The sequence below is a fragment of the Symphodus melops genome (genome assembly GCF_947650265.1).
Source record: "Symphodus melops genome assembly, chromosome: 3".
NCBI classification, from domain to species: Eukaryota; Metazoa; Chordata; class Actinopteri; order Labriformes; family Labridae; genus Symphodus; species Symphodus melops.
In genome coordinates this window covers 17,993,053-18,013,694 of record NC_136693.1, presented here as the reverse complement: position 1 = coordinate 18,013,694, position 20,642 = coordinate 17,993,053, and the positions used below count along the sequence as shown (strand labels likewise).

General features: G+C 40.7%; 2 protein-coding genes across 3 annotated transcripts; one reads left to right on the top strand and one right to left on the bottom strand.

Annotated features, from left to right (window-relative positions):
- Positions 1 to 344: 344 nt before the first annotated feature.
- LOC306820857 (protein phosphatase 1 regulatory subunit 3E) lies at positions 345 to 4,084 on the bottom strand. The gene has a single exon (XM_079338872.1). It carries the CDS (start codon positions 3,527 to 3,529, stop codon positions 2,606 to 2,608), a length of 924 nt encoding a protein of 307 aa, XP_079194998.1. The 5' UTR covers positions 3,530 to 4,084; the 3' UTR covers positions 345 to 2,605.
- Positions 4,085 to 4,399: 315 nt separating this feature from the next.
- Positions 4,400 to 20,465, top strand: dna2 (DNA replication helicase/nuclease 2). Of its 2 annotated transcripts, none has more exons than XM_079338980.1 (24): positions 4,400 to 4,494; positions 8,664 to 8,720; positions 9,195 to 10,032; positions 10,518 to 10,629; positions 10,715 to 10,864; positions 11,845 to 12,028; positions 12,438 to 12,586; positions 13,036 to 13,158; positions 13,336 to 13,585; positions 13,807 to 13,921; positions 14,084 to 14,240; positions 14,345 to 14,536; positions 14,660 to 14,902; positions 15,020 to 15,133; positions 15,255 to 15,364; positions 15,565 to 15,674; positions 16,697 to 16,825; positions 17,052 to 17,144; positions 17,307 to 17,500; positions 17,719 to 17,808; positions 18,094 to 18,307; positions 18,564 to 18,653; positions 18,814 to 18,999; positions 19,081 to 20,465. In XM_079338980.1, the coding sequence occupies exons 1-24, from the start codon at positions 4,450 to 4,452 to the stop codon at positions 19,303 to 19,305; spliced, it is 4,170 nt and encodes a 1,389-aa protein (XP_079195106.1). In that variant the 5' UTR covers positions 4,400 to 4,449; the 3' UTR covers positions 19,306 to 20,465. The 2 variants fall into 2 exon arrangements, with proteins under 2 accessions (XP_079195106.1, XP_079195107.1); XM_079338981.1 differs by lacking the exon at positions 4,400 to 4,494 and adding an exon at positions 8,103 to 8,463.
- The last annotated feature ends 177 nt before the right edge of the window (positions 20,466 to 20,642 follow it).

Here is a 20,642-nt window from a genome sequence, read left to right as displayed (position 1 = left end):
TATTTAACAGTAAGTGTGCTTTAGTACTCTTTCACATTTAGGCTCTTTCAATATCCAAGGACCTTCAGAAAACAAACTTTTACCATTCAGAGCTCTCAATCCTGCTTTTCAGATGTTTCAAAATACACACAACATACAACAGTAATAGACGCACATTCAATATGGAACATTTACACATTTACATACACATTTATATATCAGTGAATGCTGATGCAAAATTTTGCAATCATTTGGATGAGCATGTAATGAGACCAGAAGTCCTACATTTCCTTTATATGGCAGGGATGCACCAATAACAACAGCTGGGTCGCATAACCAGATAGCATTATTTGATATATTTTCTTTCATGACACCAAAACTAAAGAGTAAATGTGATGGAACGGAACATGAACAAAGTCTTTCAGAAAAGCTATCCCAGACTTCTTTTTTGTAAAGATGGCAAATCTGAGCTGTAAGTGTTTATGCTAAAAATTGTATCATGTAAAAATTACAAATCAGTGGCTTCAGTTGCTGATTGGTATTGATGCACTCCCGTGTACTGGTATAAGCATTCTCTAACAAATTAATGCTTTCTGCTATTGCAGAGCATGTATGCTTATTCAACGTTTTCACAGACTTTAGCAGACAAGTTAACTGACAGTAAGCTCTGCAATGGATGGACATCTTATATAGACAGTGTTGAAATAAAAAGGTAAAATAAATCCATCTCTGCATATCGTAAAGCTGCAGGTTGTGAAAACAAAACTGTTCTGAAGATTTCCGATATATAATATTTAAAAATCCAACACAAACCAAGTATGATGGATTGATAGTGGATCCTCTCCAAACACTTAATGGTTAAAGTGGTGGTACTTTTCCACATTCCAACCTGCTGGCCTCATTAAATGGAGAGCTTCCTCTTAGGCCTCGATAATGTAAACAAAAGCAGACAGCATTGGAATTAAAAGCACCCTCAGTTTTTACCCTCTCTTACTGAACTTAAAGGCTCAACTTCCTGCACTCCCATAAACATCACACAATTAATAGAAAGTGTTGGACCTTTGCATTTCACGATCTTTTTTGTCAACAGCATGCAAGCCTGAGCACTTAAAGAAAAATACTAATTTCCAGTAAGTTGATGATGGATGCAACATTAGCTGTAGTTTGCAGAGGGCAGGCTGGTTGTGTAACATCAGGCTACTATAATAAGAAGTAATCGGACAACAGTGTTTCATGTATATGCATATATGTATATCTGGTCGTGTGGGATGTGGGAAGCAGCACTATTCTTGCACAGTAGTTAATGCGGATAATGTACCCTTACAGCATTGGAGACCAGTAACAGACAGTTGTTGGTGGTGTAAAAGCTACTTTTTCTGCAGACAATAGTTTCTGTGAGGAGGTGAAAAAGACAGTTAAAAATAAAACAAAAGGACTGAGTTTTTAGTCTGTATATGTACAATAATATAAAATTGACAGCTAAAAAAGCCCTCATTATAACCTGCAGAAGAAGGGAAGAGTGTCCACAAGTAATCTGAGGTAATGTATTCCGGCAAAACTGCTACTGAAATCATGTTTTCCGGGAGGAGAGCAATCCCCTCACAATATAGCATAGTATGAGTGTTCAAGCCCATGCTTAAACCAGGCCTTTGTCATTTCATAGAATATATATTGACAAGTCTGGGAACATTTTATTTTTCGAGGAAACTTTAAGCTTATTGTCTTTAGACTTTGGTCAGGCCTCGATTTTTACATCAGTAAAGTCAAAACAAATTACAGTGGTTATTGAATGGTAGCGAATACGGGTCTTCAAGGTAGTTTTTTTGACAAAGTAATATTTTGCACATTTGGGGCCTAATAAATTAATCTAAAGAGTCTGAAAGGCTTAGGTTTATTTTAAACTCAAAGTGATGACCATCTACTTTTTTCCCTCACAATGGAGGACACATGGTTCAACATTCAATGTACATTTTCCCACATCAGGTCTTAAAATAAGGCATCTTTCAGTGACATGATCTTGGGAAACTACACATTGATTTCAGTCAATCAACTCTGCAACATAAATGTGTATTTTTCCCCCAGCCTGCAGGAGCCCAAAAAAGAGAATTCTGCTTTAGGTTCACTTGGCATGTTAACCGTGGTGAAATGCTCTCTGCTTCTCATTAGGAGTATGTTTGTTGCATACATGCAAAACAAACTTATGAAGTTCAAATATACTATTCAAATATCTCCATGCCACCGAATAAACGCTCAGCATCTTCTGATAGGAGCAGTGATGCATGAAGTCAATGTTGCCCGGCACGTTTTCAATGTCACGTGTTTCTACATTACATAACGTGAACATGCCCTCCCAAAGGGCACCCAGCTGTACAGAGCCCTGATATCAAGGCAAATGATTACACAGCATCCAACACAGGGCACCTGTTAAAGGCTTTTAAAGTGGTCTGTTTCACTCAATCTATAATCACAGCAGGGCAAAAATTAAAGTTACTGAAGATAATTCTTTGCACTGTGGCTGAAAATGGCAGAAAGAAATAATCTTACACAGCCTACAGTCCTAACTGAGGTACCCAGGATCAGTTACGCGCAAATTACGCACACAGCATGCCGCTGTAGACAACAAAGCTCAGATAAAATGAATCCATCCGTTCTCCCATTCTCGCGGCGGGGACATCTTGTACCGGTGACGCCGCACCTTGTAGTTGTTTCCATTATTATTGTCCCAGTACTCCTCTCCCCCGACACAGTATTTGATTGCAAACTGCAATGTTCCTCCGTTGTCGAAAGAGGTAGGCATGACAATCTTGAAACAGAATTTATCAGTGTCACCGTTACACTGACTGGGCACATAGGACGCCAGACTGTCCATAAACGTGATCCAGTTGTTCAGAGAATAGCGCAAAGAGACACTCTTCTCAAAAGCCAGATTTAGCACGCGCACAAACCCAGAGAGGCTGAATTCATCTGCCTGCACACACTCCAACATGACTTTCACCTCTCTTACTTTTTGCTCAAAGCCGGGGAGAGTGCCTGGGTTGGTGAACTGCAGCTCCATGAACACAGAGTGCGCAGGAGCCCGTGGGAACTTTGTGTCCAACTGGTTTAGGTGCAGCGGTCCTTTAGGGAGTTTTGCCCAAATGCGCTCCGGCACCTCTGGCTCATCCGTATCATCGAAATGCTTCACTGTTATGAGCTCCAGGCCCAGAGAGTCAGCGAACCGGACCTTTTTCTGACTGGTTGGACTCCTGCTGCGGGAGATCTCTAACTTTGCTCTGTCTGTCGGCGTGGGGAGCGACTTGCACCTCCGCCGCAGGTTTGGACTCTGTGGAGGCTTGAGGAAGATCTCTCTGCCCCGCGGTCTCTCATCCACAACGGGGTTCTCAATGGGCTCACACGTACCGTTCATCAGGTCAAAATCATCCCCATCTTCCAGCCTCGTGTTGGCTGCTGCCAGGCTACCGAACAGTCCAGCTATGCAGCTGTAGTTCCTTGGAAGGCAGTTCTTTGGAGGCAGCATGATCACGACCGAACGCACAGACTCCGCTTCCATAAAACACAGTCTCTGCACTGCAGCGCCGGAGTGGACGTGATGGAAAAGACCGGCGTGTCGAGGGATGGAGGAGCAGTCAGGTGTCAGCTTGCCCCCGTGCGGATAGGTGCTCGGGCTGCGTCAGACGCCGACAGTGCGAGCTGTGGACCAATAAGACAACCCGTCGAAGTGCGCAAGCCGAGTGAAAAGTGTTTGATCCTAGATGGTCATTTTAAAAAGGATGGGGAAATAAAAACACATTTCTTATTGTTTAGGCTATGAAAAATAATAAGAGAAAAGATTTCGTTCATTTCTGAGCGACCATCTCTCATTTTCAGTTTGGTCTGGCGTACAAGAGTGAACACAGTGTCCTCCCTCACAAGTGCAGCTGAGTTTGGCGACTACGTGAACTGCAGGCTACAGCCTACGTGCAGAACTAAACGTTTCAACGGGCCAACATTATTTCCACCTTCGCAAGTGAAAAACCACTTAACTTCCCCTTTCAAACCTGTAGCTTAATGACCCCGCTTGCTTGTCAGAGAGTAGCCTATTGAACACAGTTTTGTGTACAGTAACAATTCATTCTGGGCTTTTCTGCAGACCTGGTAATGCCAACAGATTGTCATCAGTTTCCGTTACTCCGTTACCAATTGTCGTACTATTTTGTTGTGCCATTTACGACACTTAATAATAGGCGAAATGACGACTTTTTCATAACGGAGGTGTCATTAATAAGGAGCAGACTGAGCACTCAGCCCTCCCATTCCTCCACGTCACATCCCTGTCTCTATGGGTTGCTATGACGACGATGTTGCAGCTCGCCTGTGAAGGCATTTACAGCTGCACTGTGTGAGAAAACTGTCGAAGGGAGAGGGCGAAACACGATGAGCAGCTTTTTTGTGAATGGGGCCTTTTAGTGTTGGGACATTGAAACATTGGAAATGTTATTGAGATTTAGAGTTGTGCAAAATGGATGGGAAGAAGCTCTAAGTAAACAAGTATAAGATTCTTAATGCAAACTGTTTTGTCTCTGTAGGCATGATACAATGAAACTTTTAACTTCTACCAAATCACATAACATGTTAGTTCTAAGTAATGTCTCTTTTTTGAGCAGACTGTAAAAATGTAATGCCACAAATATTAACAAGATTTCAGGGACTTGCATTAATTGAGCCAACTTAAAATTATTAGTTTGCTCCACCTGCCAAAGGTGATGTTAGTGGAGTTGCAATTTAAGGTTGTATTAAATTGATTATTTACATTAAGTCAATAAAGAAATAACTAGTAGTGGACTGAGACACTTTGCGATGGGTGTTCACATGCCCTCAGACACCCAGCCAAGATATAGTCCAACACATAACAAATATTGGTACATCATGCAAAAACTTCATCACAGAAGAAGTGAGGCCATTAATGGTTGTGTTTGTGTCCTGTACCCCTCTGTAGGACTCTGGAGCAGCTGACCATGGCAGTGTTTGTCATATGGAAGGAGGGGAAAGGACTACAGGAGCCACCTGCAGACATTGGCATTGTCATTGAGGGCGTGGAAGTGTTGCTTAAACTGGCTTTGGTTGTCTCAGCGTGTGCCCTGCTTCGAGGCTTGATTTATGTACTCAACCTAACTTACCCAAAACCCCTTCGCTTCACTTTTGAAGTGCTCCTTAAAATAGTCATGCAGCACAAGATGTCTACCAAAGTCCACAATCTGTAAAGAAAACTTCAAAACTCTCAGTAACGACCCTACGATGTATTCCTCCTCTGGAACAACAAATGGCCTAGAGCCAATTTGTGCTTTTGCTTTTTTTTTTTACAAGTTTGACAAGTTTTTTTTTCTTCAGACATGTTTCCTTCCGTTTGTAGGGAAAGTTATAGCTGGTTAGAAAGGATTCTGTATACTCTTGGCATTTTTTCATAGTTGTGATAACACTGCGTTGAGATTGTGAGACATTTTTGTTTAATGCTTTGTTGCATGATTTTGAACTTTGCTGACAAAAGAAGTTTGTGGCGCTACTAACAGTTACTGCGTATGTGTTTTAAAAAAAGACAAACGTGTAAGGTGAGGCCTAAAATCTGTGTTGTTGGCAATAAAGTTCATGGGTATTTACATTTATAAACTAAAGTATAAAAACAATCAGATTGAGGGTTTTTTATTTTATTTTTTTTTGACATATTTTCAGCCAATTTAAGTTATATCAAACAAACTAAACCTTCATTGTAAGGTTACTATAAAAAGTCATGTACATGAAACCATAAAATTAGCTTAGAAATGAGCAGTGTTTTACTTTTGGGTTATGCAAATTATTGTGTTAGAAAAACTGACAAGTTTAAATTGGATTAATCCAAAATATTGATTTGAGAACAATTAAATTATTGATTTATTTGACTTAATAAATTGTGTTAATTGAATTTATAAAGTTAATTTCAAAGAACTTAATTATTTAGATGTTACCAAATGAAACAATTCAATTAAGTTGGTCCAACTATTCTATTTTTTCAACTCCTACGTGTTGAAAGTGAATGAGAAGGGAGCACACTTAACATCTCACCAACTTGTGCAAAACAGCTAAAAAAAAAAACCTGCAACAACTTTCATGTCATTAATTGCATATTTACATCAAACCAAGGTCGGTCTGTTCAGTTCAATGTTTGCTGACTTCTCGACCTCAAGCTTGTGTCCTCTGGAAACGCTCCTAGCTGTTGCTGGCATTCAGTGAGGACAAGCAGCTCACCTGACTGACACTGCAGCTTATTAGCACTGCAGATATAGGAGAGTCTAACATCACTGCCAACATAAATGTTCAAGATCATATAGATATGTTTATAAAGGGTCACTCAGGGCCATTGCTTGAGCACGTTTCCATGAAGCCCAAAATAAACTGAAGATCAGTTAAAGTTAAATGAAAACTTGACCTCCTTTAGGAGGAAACAGGATTTGTGTGATTTGGTTCATGTCACGCCACCAAAGATAGGTTGCCTTAGTAAATAAATGTCAGGCAGACTATCATGTCTCTCACAGCCCCTCTTAACATCTCCTGAAAAAAGGAACACATTATTAAGCTCACTGTTGGTTTGAAGGCTACCTCAGAAACTAATTGTGAATCTGTAATTCAGCAAGCAGTACATAACAATATAATCGAAAACAGGGCTTGGGATTGATTTAAGAGAGAGATTGTCCTGAACATACCTCATAGATAAAGAGCACGTTTACAAAGGAGAAAAGTCTTTCAAAGCAATTGAGCAGAGTTTATCACAAATCAACCTATGGGGACAGAGTATTACTGGCTGGCAGTGACATACATGTTGCATTGCTCAAGTCTGATGGGACCCCAGCAGAGGGCGCTCATATTACACACAAAATATCAGTCTTTGTGGGATATTCATACTGTGAGAATACACTATCAACAGTACATATTGGGGAAATTATGGCAAATGGTGCTACTCAAGCAACATCTTTAGCAGAGATAGTAAGATCAAACTGATCTAAGTTTAAATGTTCAGTCACTAAACTCAACTTCAGCCAGCAGAAGAAACATACTGCACAACCAACAGGTAACTTTTTTTTTTTTGTGTTGAAAAACAAAAAAACACTTCCAAAGTTGTGAAATGACCCCGCTTCCTTTAACCAAAGAGAATCTTTTCTGAGCACTATAAGTCTCATCACTTCAGCTCGTTTTTTTATTGGAGGAACTGAGCGGGCTACAATTGCCCACTGTTACAATTGTCCCTGGTCTCCCTTAGTAACTTTACCATGTAAACCACTCACTTTTAATTTACCACCTTAAAGTCAATGGACACTCCCAATAATAAGAGAAACTGGATGGCAGATAGACAGCTTTTCTTACTTATTTGAACTGAATAAAACCTTTTTGTTGCATTACATGCTGTGAAATATTATTAGTATGCTGGCATATACAAGTCTGACCTAAGTCTTCTGTTAGAAAGACTGCAGCAATCCAGGAGTTTCTTCAACAGTCTTTAATTGTAATCCAAAATGATACAAATATCTCTTTGCAGGTTAATGTGGTTTATTAAAGGAAATAATACAAGGAAACAAATGCACCGTCAATCAAAAGCTGTTTACAATCAAACATAAATAGATCACGTGCAGTGAAACTGAAAATTTCAGGCATACATGACCAAACAATACAGAATAATGTCCAGCAGAGGTCTCCCTTGTACACAGAACACAGTACGTGTTACCAAAGTTAGTGCTAAATTGACATTATGACAAATAACGATTTGTTAACATAAATATAACACTGTGGCAACAACCTGAAGGTCACACCCTACATAAATGTAGACAACAAAGGTCTGGGTAGACCTTACGAAAACAGCAACAAACCACCCTGTTTGGATCACAGCACAACTCTGAACGGACTTGCACAAAGGATGCGCGTGCATTTTGCCGAGAGGCGCGCTTAGAGCACCGCCACCAAGTCAGCCTGAGGCAGGAGAGAAAAAAAGAGACGAGAGATTATTTTTTTATTATTATATTTATTATTATATATTATTATTATAGAGTATTAATCTTGAAAGACTGGATGACTGGATCCGTCTTCCGCAAAAGTAAATAAAGGAGCAGGCGGAAGTGAACTGATGTCACTTCCGTTGCGCGAAACTAAAACTTTGGCGCCGCAGACTTGAAATCGTATTGGCAACTCTGGAGGAAAAAGCAGAAAGACAATAGAAACGGAATCAAACATTGAGCTGTAGTTTTGATGGAACAGTAACTTTAGTCATCGCTGTTACGGAAGTTATACACCGATGTGAAGATGTTACGTTTTTTTGTTAAGAATATAAATTATTTTGGGATGGCTGTGAAGTTAGCTGCCAGTTAGCGACAATATCAGTTTGTCAGCTGAAACTATATAACTAATGATCCTCTAGCTTAAAGACTTAAATACACACGCCTGCAGTCACTCAACATGAATAAGATCAAGCTGAAGAAATCAAAGGTGAGCTTTTTTGTTTGTTTGAGAAAGACACAAACTGTACCATTTCCATTTCTGCTTAATGACTTCACGTTTCATGTTTTCATATCCTGAAGTTTCATCAGTTATTGATAAATATAAATGCATATTTGTAAGAGTTTGATAGAGAATGAACAATGAAGTAAAAAGCAGCTGGGACATATCTTTTTTTTTTTTTTTGTAAGGTACCAGGAGGACAGAAAAACATCACATCATTCTTTTCTTCTCAAAACCACAACACGGTACATTTTATTACTTATTTTAATATGTTTTTGTGATCAAATGTTTGTTTTTTGTTTTTATTTATTCTGATGTGCTTTTATCTAAATGTATTTACTTTGTTTTCTGCCTTTTACTTTTTTAAAAAGTTTTTTTTGACAAAGTATTGTCAAAAAATATATTTGTAACTCAAACAAATGACTTGTTTGACCGATAATTAAAAGTAATGTGAATTTAAAGTTACACCCTACATGTTTGTGTGTTTTATCTTCTTGTGTATATTTCTATTTCTTTTCGTCTCTTTCCAAATCTTCTGTTTTTCATTTACTATTCTTTTTTTCATGTTTTGTTCCTGCACTTTTTTTTTCATTTTCCTTTGGGTTTTATAGGAACAACTCTTCATTAATAACTTGAATGTTATGCATTAAATAATGTGTGTATCTCTGTGGTTTTAATTTACGGACTTGCTGTCTTGCTCTGGCATTGCTTTCTACAAGACTGAACCTCAGATCAAACCGGGCCAAACCTCAACATTCGGACCCCAATCTCCCTTAAAGAGGAGCGTCCTTGGGGACCTTGAAAATCTCCTGCCCTCCTCACCAGATCTCCTCCTCTCTGTGCCAGAGACCCCCAACAGTCAGATCAGACAGATTTCTTCTTCATCCAGTGATCCTGGTCGCTTGAGCCCTGTGCCTAGCAGAACGGGGACAGACTTGGAGAAGCTTGGCCAGCTGTCCCCCATCTGCCGTAGTCCTCGCTCCAAAGGGCAGATTGTTCGGAGAGTAAAAATTGAGGAGGAAACAAAAACCAAGAGACAAGAGGGATGTTCAAGCTCCTTAAAAAGACTCTTCAGCCCTCCACCTGAGTCCCACAATGCAAAAAGACCAAGAACTTCCAATTCACCAGCACAAATAACTCCACTCACCCCCATTGCTACCAACATGAAAGTGACAAAGCCTGTGATTGGTAATCTAAAGACACCTCTTTTCACCTCTAACCAGTCAGAGGGTCGACAGAAAAATCAACAAGAAGAGGATGTAAAAAGTTGCAACAATTCTGGTTTCACTTTGATATCAGAGCAGAAGGTATCAGAACTGAAAGCGAATGAAAATCCACAAACTCGTCTGGGAAAGGATGATCACAGTCTGACGGCTCAACCAGGGACACAAACTTTCACAGCTGCAGCAAAGATAAATTCAAACGGCAAAAAGACAGACTTTAACAAAATAGAGGATGAGAGCGACCTGAAAAGTAAAGGAGCTGTTAGAACAGCAGTGACGTCATCAAACGGAGACAGAGACAAAGTGACCTCATCAGGTCAGGAACGACGGGAAGGTCAGTGATATATTTCGATTACAAACCTACAAGATGTTTTAGTAAATTCTTCAAGTTGCTATAACAACTACAGTACGCCTTTAATGAGATCAAATAGTAGACAACTTTGACTGAAACTAAAATATTGGGCCATTTTCTTTCTTTTTTTTTTTTTTTTTTTTTTTTTTTTTTAACATCCTGCTTTGATGAATCTTTTTTATCAAAAACCACTAATTTCACTAGTGTTAACACTCAAAGTGTTCGTGTTAGAGACCCTTTGTTCCAAACAAACGTACACTATCATCTCGCTTGTAATGCAGCCTTAGAAGAAAAAGTCAAAAGCTAATCTTTCAAAGGTAAATCAGTGTTGGGTGTTGCATCATGATTTCAATTAAACAGATACATCAGATTTTTTTTATGCATCACTTTCTGTACCTGTTGCTTCTTTTTTTTTTATCTGCTGCTCACTTCTTATTTTTTTACCCTGTCCACACAAAAATAAACAGGAATGACGTCAGCGTGTCCTGATGAAGAACTAGACGAGAGCTGGTTCGCTGACCAGATGGATCATACTGAAGGACCTGTCAGAGGGACGGAGGATAAATCTAAAAAACACCAGTAAAAAACCCAATTAGTTCAGGTTGACTACCTACACATGGGCTAATGTCTTTAATGAAAGTTAAAATCCCCTTTGTCCCAACAGTAAGGTGCCTGATCATGTCATCCTTTCTGGAGGCCTCAACAACCGCTACTGGGTTTTAGACATTGAGGAGAGGCCTGGCAGTAAATCACTGTCCATCACATGCTCCAAATCTCTACATCCCACTGAGACCTGTGTGCTGAAGGATGGATGGTAATGCTGTGTTTTGAGATCTTTATCAATCTTTATTATCAATCTTTATTTGTATAGCGTCAATACATAACAGGTGTTATCTCGAGACATTTTACATAAAGCAGGTAAAGGACCTTACTCTTTGTCTGTTAACATTAACAAAAGAGCAGGTAACAAGAGCATGCTCATCGTTATGTTTACATAAAGCAGGTAAAGGACCTTACTTATGGCTATATTACAAGAGCCCAGCTTAATCTGTCATAACGTGACAAGAAAAAACTTCCCTTTAACAGGCAGAAATCTTCAGCAGGCCCGGGCTCATGACGGAACAGCCATCTGCTAAACTGTGCTGGGCTTGAAAATGAGATAAGATGCAGAAAGAAGGGTAGTATGGGATGGGCAGGGGTGGGTGGTTGTTTAGGTCTCATCAACAGTCCCGAGGAACCTGAGAGAATTTAGGAGCTCCCAGAAAAAGGAGAGGTTAGAAACTTGAATATATAGATAGTGACAAGCAGATCTGCTTTCTTTTACATAATGCTACGTCATCTAACATTTATCATTGTGGACCACATTTTCACCTTTAGGGGCCGTGAGCAGCCCATATTCATGAAAGCAAAACGCTTTTCATTCCCACACTGTTTGATTGTCATTGGAAAATACTATATCTCTATTTACATCAGCACACAGCCAAATGAGCTTCAAAATACTGGAAGGTAAAAATGAACTAACATCCCCGAAGGTAGTTTGCAGCTTCAGAATGTAAACGATGTTAACAGTTGTTTCCTTTTGCTTTGTTTACGGAGAGCCTCCTTTTCGTACCACTTTAAATTCTGATGTGTTGCCCCTGTATATGTGCAGATTTCTGTATGATTAATTCGAGTATCTGATGAATTAAGCATCTGTACTTTTATATTTTGAATTGTTGGTCTTCAATCTACATACAGTATGTGTACGTCTCTGTCGTTTGCATGCCTATTCATTGTTTCTGCGTGTGTTCCCAGGGAGATGACGCCCGTCTGTCGGGGTGATGTGGTGCATCTGGAGGGTCGTTGTGATGCTGGGTCCTGGTTGGTAGACAGGGAGCAGGGCTTCCTGATTTTACTACCTGACAGTCTCATCTCAGGAACCAGCATCTCCAGCTCCGTCCGCTGCATGAGGCGAGCAGTGCTGGGAGATTTGTTCAAGGTGAAGGCTGTGCAGAAAATGAAAATAACTCCCTGATCGGTTATGTTGGTTGTTGTGTGTTTCGTGACGGACATCTGAAAAGGAAGGAACACTCTGCACTTTGTGAATGCAAACTTTTTTCCGATCAATTACATCACGCACATGCACACTACTAGAGTTAGTGTCATTACAGTTCTCAAACAGTTGTAGGAGATATTTTTTCTATCTTTGATGAGAAAGGAAAGATTCTTGCAAGAGCTGCTTTATATAAAATGTAATGAATAATGAAATTAAACTGAAATGATCATTTTGTTAAGTTTAATATTTTTTTAAGTAGTGTGAATGTTTGGTGCGTACAGTTACTTCACACAACACTTTAAACACACAGTGCTAAACTTTCTTCTGCCCCTGTCTGTTTGCTGTGATGCAGAGTTTTGATGGCGGCTCCAAACAAATGCTGAATGGCACCATTGTCCATGAAGTGTTTCAGAGAGCAGCGAGAGCTAAAGATTTCTCTTTGGAGACGCTGTCTAAGCTGGCTGAGCAGGCCCTTCATAGTCCTCAGCACCTGGGAGACATGTGAGTGCTTTGAATTGAATTAACGCAGTGCTGCAGAGCATTTCCTTTTCTGGGATGAAACATGATGACGTTCGTCAGAAGAGAGGACGCATATCAAGAAGCTGTTGTGTGCTAAGTTATGATTTTTTTTTTTTAGGGGTTTAGCAGCAAACACACCTCACCTGACTTTCGGGTTCAGTACAACAGGAATGAAAAAACAATAAACAATTCTTTGTTTTTCTTATTCGTTTTAAACTGACAGTAATTGAGGTCACTTGTTTTCTTTCTATTTTCATTTAGAGCTTCCTGTAATTCTTGCTACAGCCCAAAGTATATTAAAACCACAGGAGAGAAAAGCAAAACAAAAACATCAAAAGTGATGCAACATGTTCATGATTAAATTGACTGCACCGTGACTTGTTAGGGACAAATACCAACACTTGTGTTCTATGTTGTCATTGTGTTTTTAGGTACAGTTTGGGTGTAAGCCAGGAAGAGATGAAGCAGGAGCTGCATGATTATCTGCCTTCACTGGAGCACTGGGCGAAAGATTACCTCAACTCCCGAACACCAAAAGCTATCGGCCTCAAAATGTAGACACACACACACACACACACACACACACACACACACACTCACAGAAAATCAGTGTAATGAATTCACTCTTACTTATTCTTAAATGCGGTTTAGGATTGAAACAATTTCCTCACCTATCAAACATAATGATAAACACAGTGTGTGAGATTTTCTCTCTGTTTCAAAAACTTCAGCCCGTGCAGCAACAGCAGAGCTCCCAGCAGGGGCCAGGACTCAGCCACTGTGGTCACAGTCTCCGAGCTGGCTGACATAGAGGAGAACGTGTGGTCACCCAGATTTGGTTTGAAGGGGAAAATCGATGTGACGGCGCAGGTTCAAATCCAAAGGCCACGAAACGGTACTGGCAAAACCCTGGAGGAGAGGACTGTCCCTCTGGAGCTGAAAACTGGACGGGAGTCAAATTCCATCGAGCATCGCAGTCAGGTTTGTAGACCACGTTGTGCTCAGCTTGACAGACAGACACACACACACACACACACACACACACACACACACACACACACACACACACACACACACACACACACACACACACACACGCAAAGACTAGTGAAAGCTGATGAAAGACGAGGCACATTTATTTGATTTAGGTGCCCAAGTAACTATTGCCTGGAGATACCCACACATGTTTTTCCTATGTGCAGGTGATTCTTTACACTCTGATGAGCTTGGATAGATACAACGCTGAAGTTGGTTTCCTGCTGTACCTTAAAACTGGCAACATGCACCCTGTCGTGGCCAGCCACATGGACCGCAGAGGTGAGCTATACACATGTTTAACCAACCTGTTATTTAAAATGAAAAAGGCTACTCGTGTGACTTCAAATTGTTGAAATGTTTCTTTATTAAACCAACATATGGTGACTCATTGTCGGAGTGAACACAAATTGAATTTTGACAGCCTGTCTGCTTCTTCTTTAGAGCTACTGAAGCTGAGGAACACCTTGGTTCATCACATTCACAACTGTGTGGAGAAGGAAGTGAAGCAAAGTCGTCTGTCTGCTCTTCCTGACATCCTGACAAGCAGACAAACCTGCCAGTACTGTCCACAGAGGAGGAACTGCGCTTTATACGAGAGGTAAACAAGTGCTGAAACCATGGAAACGTCGAGTATTAGAGAATTCATGTCTCGCCTCTATCAGCTTTGTGCATCACCTGTATCACCTGTTTCTACTCCTCCAGGGCGATGGGTGGCGGCTCTGCAGATGATGTTGAGGATGTTGTGCGTGACTTCGTGCAGCAGGAGACAGGCCACCTGACTCCACAACATCTAAAATACTTTTCCCATTGGCTGCTGCTCTGCTGCCTCGAGGCTAAAACCATGGAGACCAAGAGTGGCAGAAAGCGCGTGTGGCTCCAGACGCCTGAGGACTGGTATGACCCCGGCCTCTCATACGTAGACGCTTACAGTCTTTTATTTTACACTCATGATGTTCAACACTTTGAGTATCTGCCTTCATTGATTTTAAAGTCTCATATTCTATCCTGTGCTATCAGTGAGAAGAGTGGGAGCTGTGTGGGGAACGTGCAGCTGAGCGGTGCAGTCACTGTGCAGTCTGACGGGGTTTTCCTCCATCGTTTCCAGCGGAGCTGTGCAGTTCAACAGAAGGGTTTGACCAACAGCGGTTTAGCAAGTGGAGATCGTATTGTTGTTAGCGACCAGGAAGGTCGACTGGTTGGTTTGGCAACGGGATACTTGTCTGAAGTCAGCAGAACATCAGTCAGTTGCACCTTGGACAGGTGAGAGTGAATCCACATACACCTGCAGAAACATAGAGGACAGTCATGTTTGAAGATAGTCTGAATTGTAGTAAACCTTTTTTTTTTTTTTTTTTTTTTTTGAAATGTGTGTTACAGAGATCTGACAAAGTTCAGCGGTGTGTTGTTTCGATTGGATGGGGACGAAGGTGTGGTGGGCCTCAGCACTCATCTAACCAACCTCTCCAGACTGATGGAAAACTGCCAGGATAGGTACAGTAAAATACAGCATTCAGTTAAAGGGGTGTAACGTGTATGTTTTAGTAAAGCAAACGTTTTATCAGGTTGTCTGTTTAAAAAAAAAAACGTGATGTTTGGTCTCATGTGACTGCAGTGATCGTCTCAGGGAGCTGATTGTTGACCTCCGTCCTCCAGAGTTTATTTCAAACCTCAGTTCTGTGTTGCCAAGAGAGGCCAAAGATATCGTCGCCAACATCCTCAAAGGTGATGAAGTTTCTTTAAATTGTTTTACAAATCCCTTAACCAATTTCTTAATCTTGTCCATATTGGTAGAAATAACCTGTTTTATTGATTAGAAGATTTTATATCTTTAAATCATTTATAAAACCATAACTTTCTTATGTGACTTCTGATGACTTATGTGAGAATGTGAATCTCAGACTGATCATTTCATGGATTTGTAGGTCTCAATAAGCCCCAGAAGCAGGCCATGAAGAAGGTGCTGTTATCCAAAGACTACACACTGATTGTTGGCATGCCAGGCACAGGCAAAACCACCACCATCTGCACCCTGGTAACTGTTTTACTATGATCTCAAAAACTCACCTTAGTCCTAAAGAGTAAAAAATAACACAAGAGGGATGTGATTCTTCAGGACCTTCTGTCTGAAGTGTTGGCTCAGGAGAAGGACAGCCCATGTATTTTAACAGAAAGTAATTATCCAATACATTTGCCAACCTGTTTTTCCAAGAAGGCCCCCCCCCCCTTTTCTTTTATCTCAAAGAAGATTAGAACCCCCAGGTACAACAACAACAAACAAAAAAAAAACTAACAGAAATCAACATCAGTCTTAATTGAAATCAAGGCAGATTTTTAAATACCTGTTAAATGTGACTCTTTTAATGTAGTTATAATCACTTAAGTGCTGCTGATGTCCTTCTGCACTTTTAGTTTGACCACAATCTCGTGGATAAGGCTGGTTACTCGAGGCTCATCTACTGTAACACAACAGCAAGTGGAACTTTTTAAATCTGGAAATGGTCGGGGCGACTTTATTCGACATACTTTCTCTCGACTTCTTCAGAAGTCAAATTTAAGGTTCCAGGAAAAACTACGACGATTCCAACCGCATCATGTGTCACAGAAATGAACCACATTGTTTTTACGGCGTTTGCCGTTCTTACATGTGCATGAACAAAACTGAAGTCGAGCCGGTCAGATGTGATGCAGAACTACTTAGAAACCGTCGTCTGCTCCTGCTAATCAGTGTTTGAAAATGTGCTCAATGATGTGATGTGCACACATGTAAGACTCTCTCTCTCATGTATACAAAAGACCAAGAAAAAAATTAAACGGCCCACACGTAAACACACTGATTAAATCACCAACAGAGATTCCCACATCTAATGATTCTCTCCAACACTGCCTGATAAAACATCCGACCCCCCCCCCCCCCCCCCGAACACTGGAGCGTGATCCCCAGCTGGCATAGTTACCAACATCTCCTTACTTTTAATTTACACTTATAATAGCTCCACACTCTACGACTCTCACTGTCCTTTGTGCCCTTTGTCTTTCCCTCTGTTTGTCTTGCAGGTTCGAATCCTTCACGCCTGTGGGTTCAGTGTGTTGCTGACGAGCTACACACACTCTGCTGTGGACAACATCCTGCTGAAGCTGAAGCGGTTCCGGGTTGGGTTTCTGCGTCTCGGGCAGGGGCAGAAGGTGAGCTGATATTCAAAAAGGAGGGGAAAAAAAGTTCTTTGAGCAAACAAAAGAGTTCAACACAATCATTTTAAATATCTTGGTGTCATCATCTTTGAAGTGTTAAAGGAACAGCTCACCAAGAAGAAGTTCACGTCAAGGCTCGATCTCTTCCTTTGTTCCTCACAGTATTCGGCTTCTTTGAACCCTTCTGATTCCTCCTCTGCTGTCTTGTCACCTTTTCCAGGTTCATCCCGACATTCTGCCTTACACAGAGGAGAGTTTGAGGAAAAAGGGAGTTCACACACTGTCAGAGTTGGAACAGCTTTACAACAAGGAGGTGATGAGTAGACTTTGCCTGATATATATATGTACAAATCTGCTCTGATTTTAATACTTTTTATTTTTTTAAAGATGTGTAACGTCAATATTTTAACTTAAAAATGTTCAATGAAATCCTTTAACATCCAACAACCACATTCTGCTCCTTTCTCTTTCCCAGCTGGTTGTTGGAACCACCTGTATGGGCATCAAACATCCCATTTTCACCCGCAGACGCTTTGACTTCTGCATCGTAGATGAAGCTTCACAGATCAGCCAGCCAATCTGTGCGGGACCCCTCTTCTACGCCAAGAGATTTGTCCTGGTTGGGGATCATCAACAGCTGCCACCAATAGTGCAAAATCAGGAAGCTCGGTAAAGTTTGTGTGCAAAAAAAAAAAGGTGTTTTTCATTTTTGAACGAATAGAAATGAAGAACTTTTAGTAGACATGGTAAGTAAGAAGTTGTTTTTGACGGTCAGCCCTACGTGTTTGTTTAAATTCAAGGTTTAGCATGCAGCTTCAGTTTGATATGTAATGCAGAATAAGAGTCATTAGTAACAGCATTTTGTGTTTCTTTATGTTTTCCTATAGGTCACTTGGGATGGATGAAAGTCTGTTTAAGCGACTCGAGCTCCATAGTGAAGCAGTGGTCCAGCTGAATGTGCAGTACAGGATGAACAGGTGAACCTTCTAAACACAGTCTTTTATTGTCAACTCACCATTGAGTCTCTTTTATAAGTAAGGCTTCAATTTGTGTTTGTAATAAAAAAAACACGACTAAAGCATGATGTTAAACTTCAACATACAACCCTTTACTGATTATAATCTGAGTTGTTGTGGCTCCTCAGTCCTTCTTTGGCATTACAGAAAACCTTGACTCTATCTACACGACTAATGCATAACAACATAGTATAGTTCAGAAGCTATGCCCTCCATCATAAAGGCTGTGTGTGCTCTGTGTTATAGGCAGATCATGTCTCTCAGTAACTCTCTGATGTACGAGGGCCGGCTGGAGTGCGGCTCAGAGAGGACAGCCGAGGCTCTGCTCACTTTGCCCTTCCTGCTCTCTGTCCAGTCAGAGCTCAGGTCCTGCTCTGACACTGATCCACAGCGCGACCTGGCTTGGGTGCAGGCCACATTGTTGCCCAGCAACCCTGTTTGCTTCCTAGATTGCTCAATGGTTTGTAGAATTTGCATTGCACGTCACACTTTGTTTAAGGTAGAAACGACAGCGAGGCTGGATCAGAAAATTACAAAAAATAAATCAAAGGTTCCAGCTGTGTAAATGCAGGATTTGTTACCGTTGTCAAACATCTACCTTGACAAATTTGAGTTGAATTTAAATGTAACAGTTGCTCTCCTACATGTTTCAGCTACTTTTAGCGAAAACTGTCTGAAGAGCGTTCATTAGTTGTGCTCTCCTCTGCCTGCTTCAGGTGCCGGCACTCGAGTCTGTGGAGCAAGGAGGTGTTAGCAATCACACTGAGGCTGCTCTCGTACACAAGCTGCTTTCATTGCTGATAAAGGTAGAACATGTTTATGTTTCGTGAAGTGTTAAGTTTGTCTAGGTTTTTCTGTCTCATGAGTATTTTTTTAATGCAGTGAATAAAAGTAGAAGAGGTGTGAAAACAAAGCGACGTATATGCAGTTTGTCATACTGAGTCCAGCTTATGTTTCTCTCCTCAGGGTGGGTGTAAACCCAGTGACATCGGCGTGATCGCCCCCTACAGACAGCAGTTAAAGAGCATCTCTGCTCTGCTGCAGTCCTCGCCTTTCACTGGTGTGGAGGTGAACACAGTGGACAGATATCAGGGACGAGACAAGAGTGTGATCGTTCTGTCTTTTGTCAGGAGCACTGCAGAGGAGGGACATGTAAGTGTCTGTCTCTTTCCGCTCCTTTCTTTGTGCTTAAATCTCTGCACGAACAAGCAAACAAACGACTGATTCTCCCAGTTAGGAGAGCTGCTGAAGGACTGGCGTCGCCTCAACGTCGCCATCACCAGGGCCAAACACAAGCTGCTGATGGTGGGCTCGGCCACAACGCTTCGACGCTACGCTCCTGTGGAGAAACTCCTGAACCATCTCCATCAGGAGAACATGATATCCTTTAAATACACGTTAAAAGATGGCACTATTACAGAACCTCTTTTCTTTATGGTGATACAGAATGGGTTATGAAAGAGTCATAAATTGGTACGTTACACATTTCGTACTTTACAACTGTTCAGCAGTTTCAACCTGACGCGCAACTGAAAAAGGTCTGATGAACAGCGAGTGTTTGAACAAATGCTGGATGTGTCTACAGAGCTGCTTTAGTGCAGCTTTTCTTCCCGTAACATGTCACTGTCACATTGTATTTCTTATGTTTTCAGTGTCTTCAAAGTTTGTTTGTTTTTTTCCCTTAATGCTAACTTCACATTATTCAGCTCCCGCCTGGTGCCCACAAAGCTTTACCGAACATGTCCCTGTGACTGAAGTCTGTGAATCCACGATTCATGTCTGCCCGTTACAATGTGAAGTCAGGGGAGCGTCTGACTGCAAAACCACTGTGTGCTAAGAGTCTGTGATCAAAAATAGGAGCATTGTTTTAAATTTCTGTGCTGTGATAAATAGAATATACAAACCTACATTCCCTTCACATCACCTTATGATACAGCGAGAGTTCATCCCTACAACCATTCGGTGGAGTGTCATTGATTCTCTTATTTAAGGAGCCAGCTTGTCTGATTCGTACTGGTCAAAACTTTTAGGTTTTAGAATAGATAAAAGTTATTATTCTATAAAGAGCTTGACATGAATGTTAACTGAACACTATTCAGCAACTTCTAAACATTTGTAGATCTACAGGCCTGAAAGATGTACAGTGACATGAGTGCAGGTGGAAGGCCAGTCTTAAGAAGGTGATCTCAGACTGAACGAGCTTTGTGAACAAGAGACCTTACCGACCACAGCTGTGAATGAATACTGATCAGTTCTCAATGCAAAACACTTGATATTGACGCTATGAAATGTGATGTTGACAAACTAAAGGGTTAATGTAGTGAAACACAAAAGACTACCGGTACTATTATAGAGCTAGTGTGGTCTTCCAGTTAAACACTGTGATGGATGAGGGTCCAGAGCTTCAACACTTCTTTAGGAATATTAACTGTTTTTTATTTTCTAGCTTTAATCAAATACCTCAAGAAATAAACTGACTGTATTTTAGGCTGCTGCTTTCCGTGATCGTTTACAAACCACCTCAGTTTAGTTTAGAGTTAAATGTCACTGGACTACAGTAGTTAAATAAGCTCTTACATTTCTAGCAGTCGACTGAATGCAAGGATGAAAAAACAAAACAGATTTTTGAAAGCTGTGATAAAATAACACATCTGGTACCACTTTCAGTCTGAACTACATTCTTTATTTTAACGGATAAAACTTGATTATTTTATGAAGGGAGAGGAGCTTTATGTGATTTCTTATTAAGGGGAATTAACTGTATGTATATATATATATATATATATATCTCATCA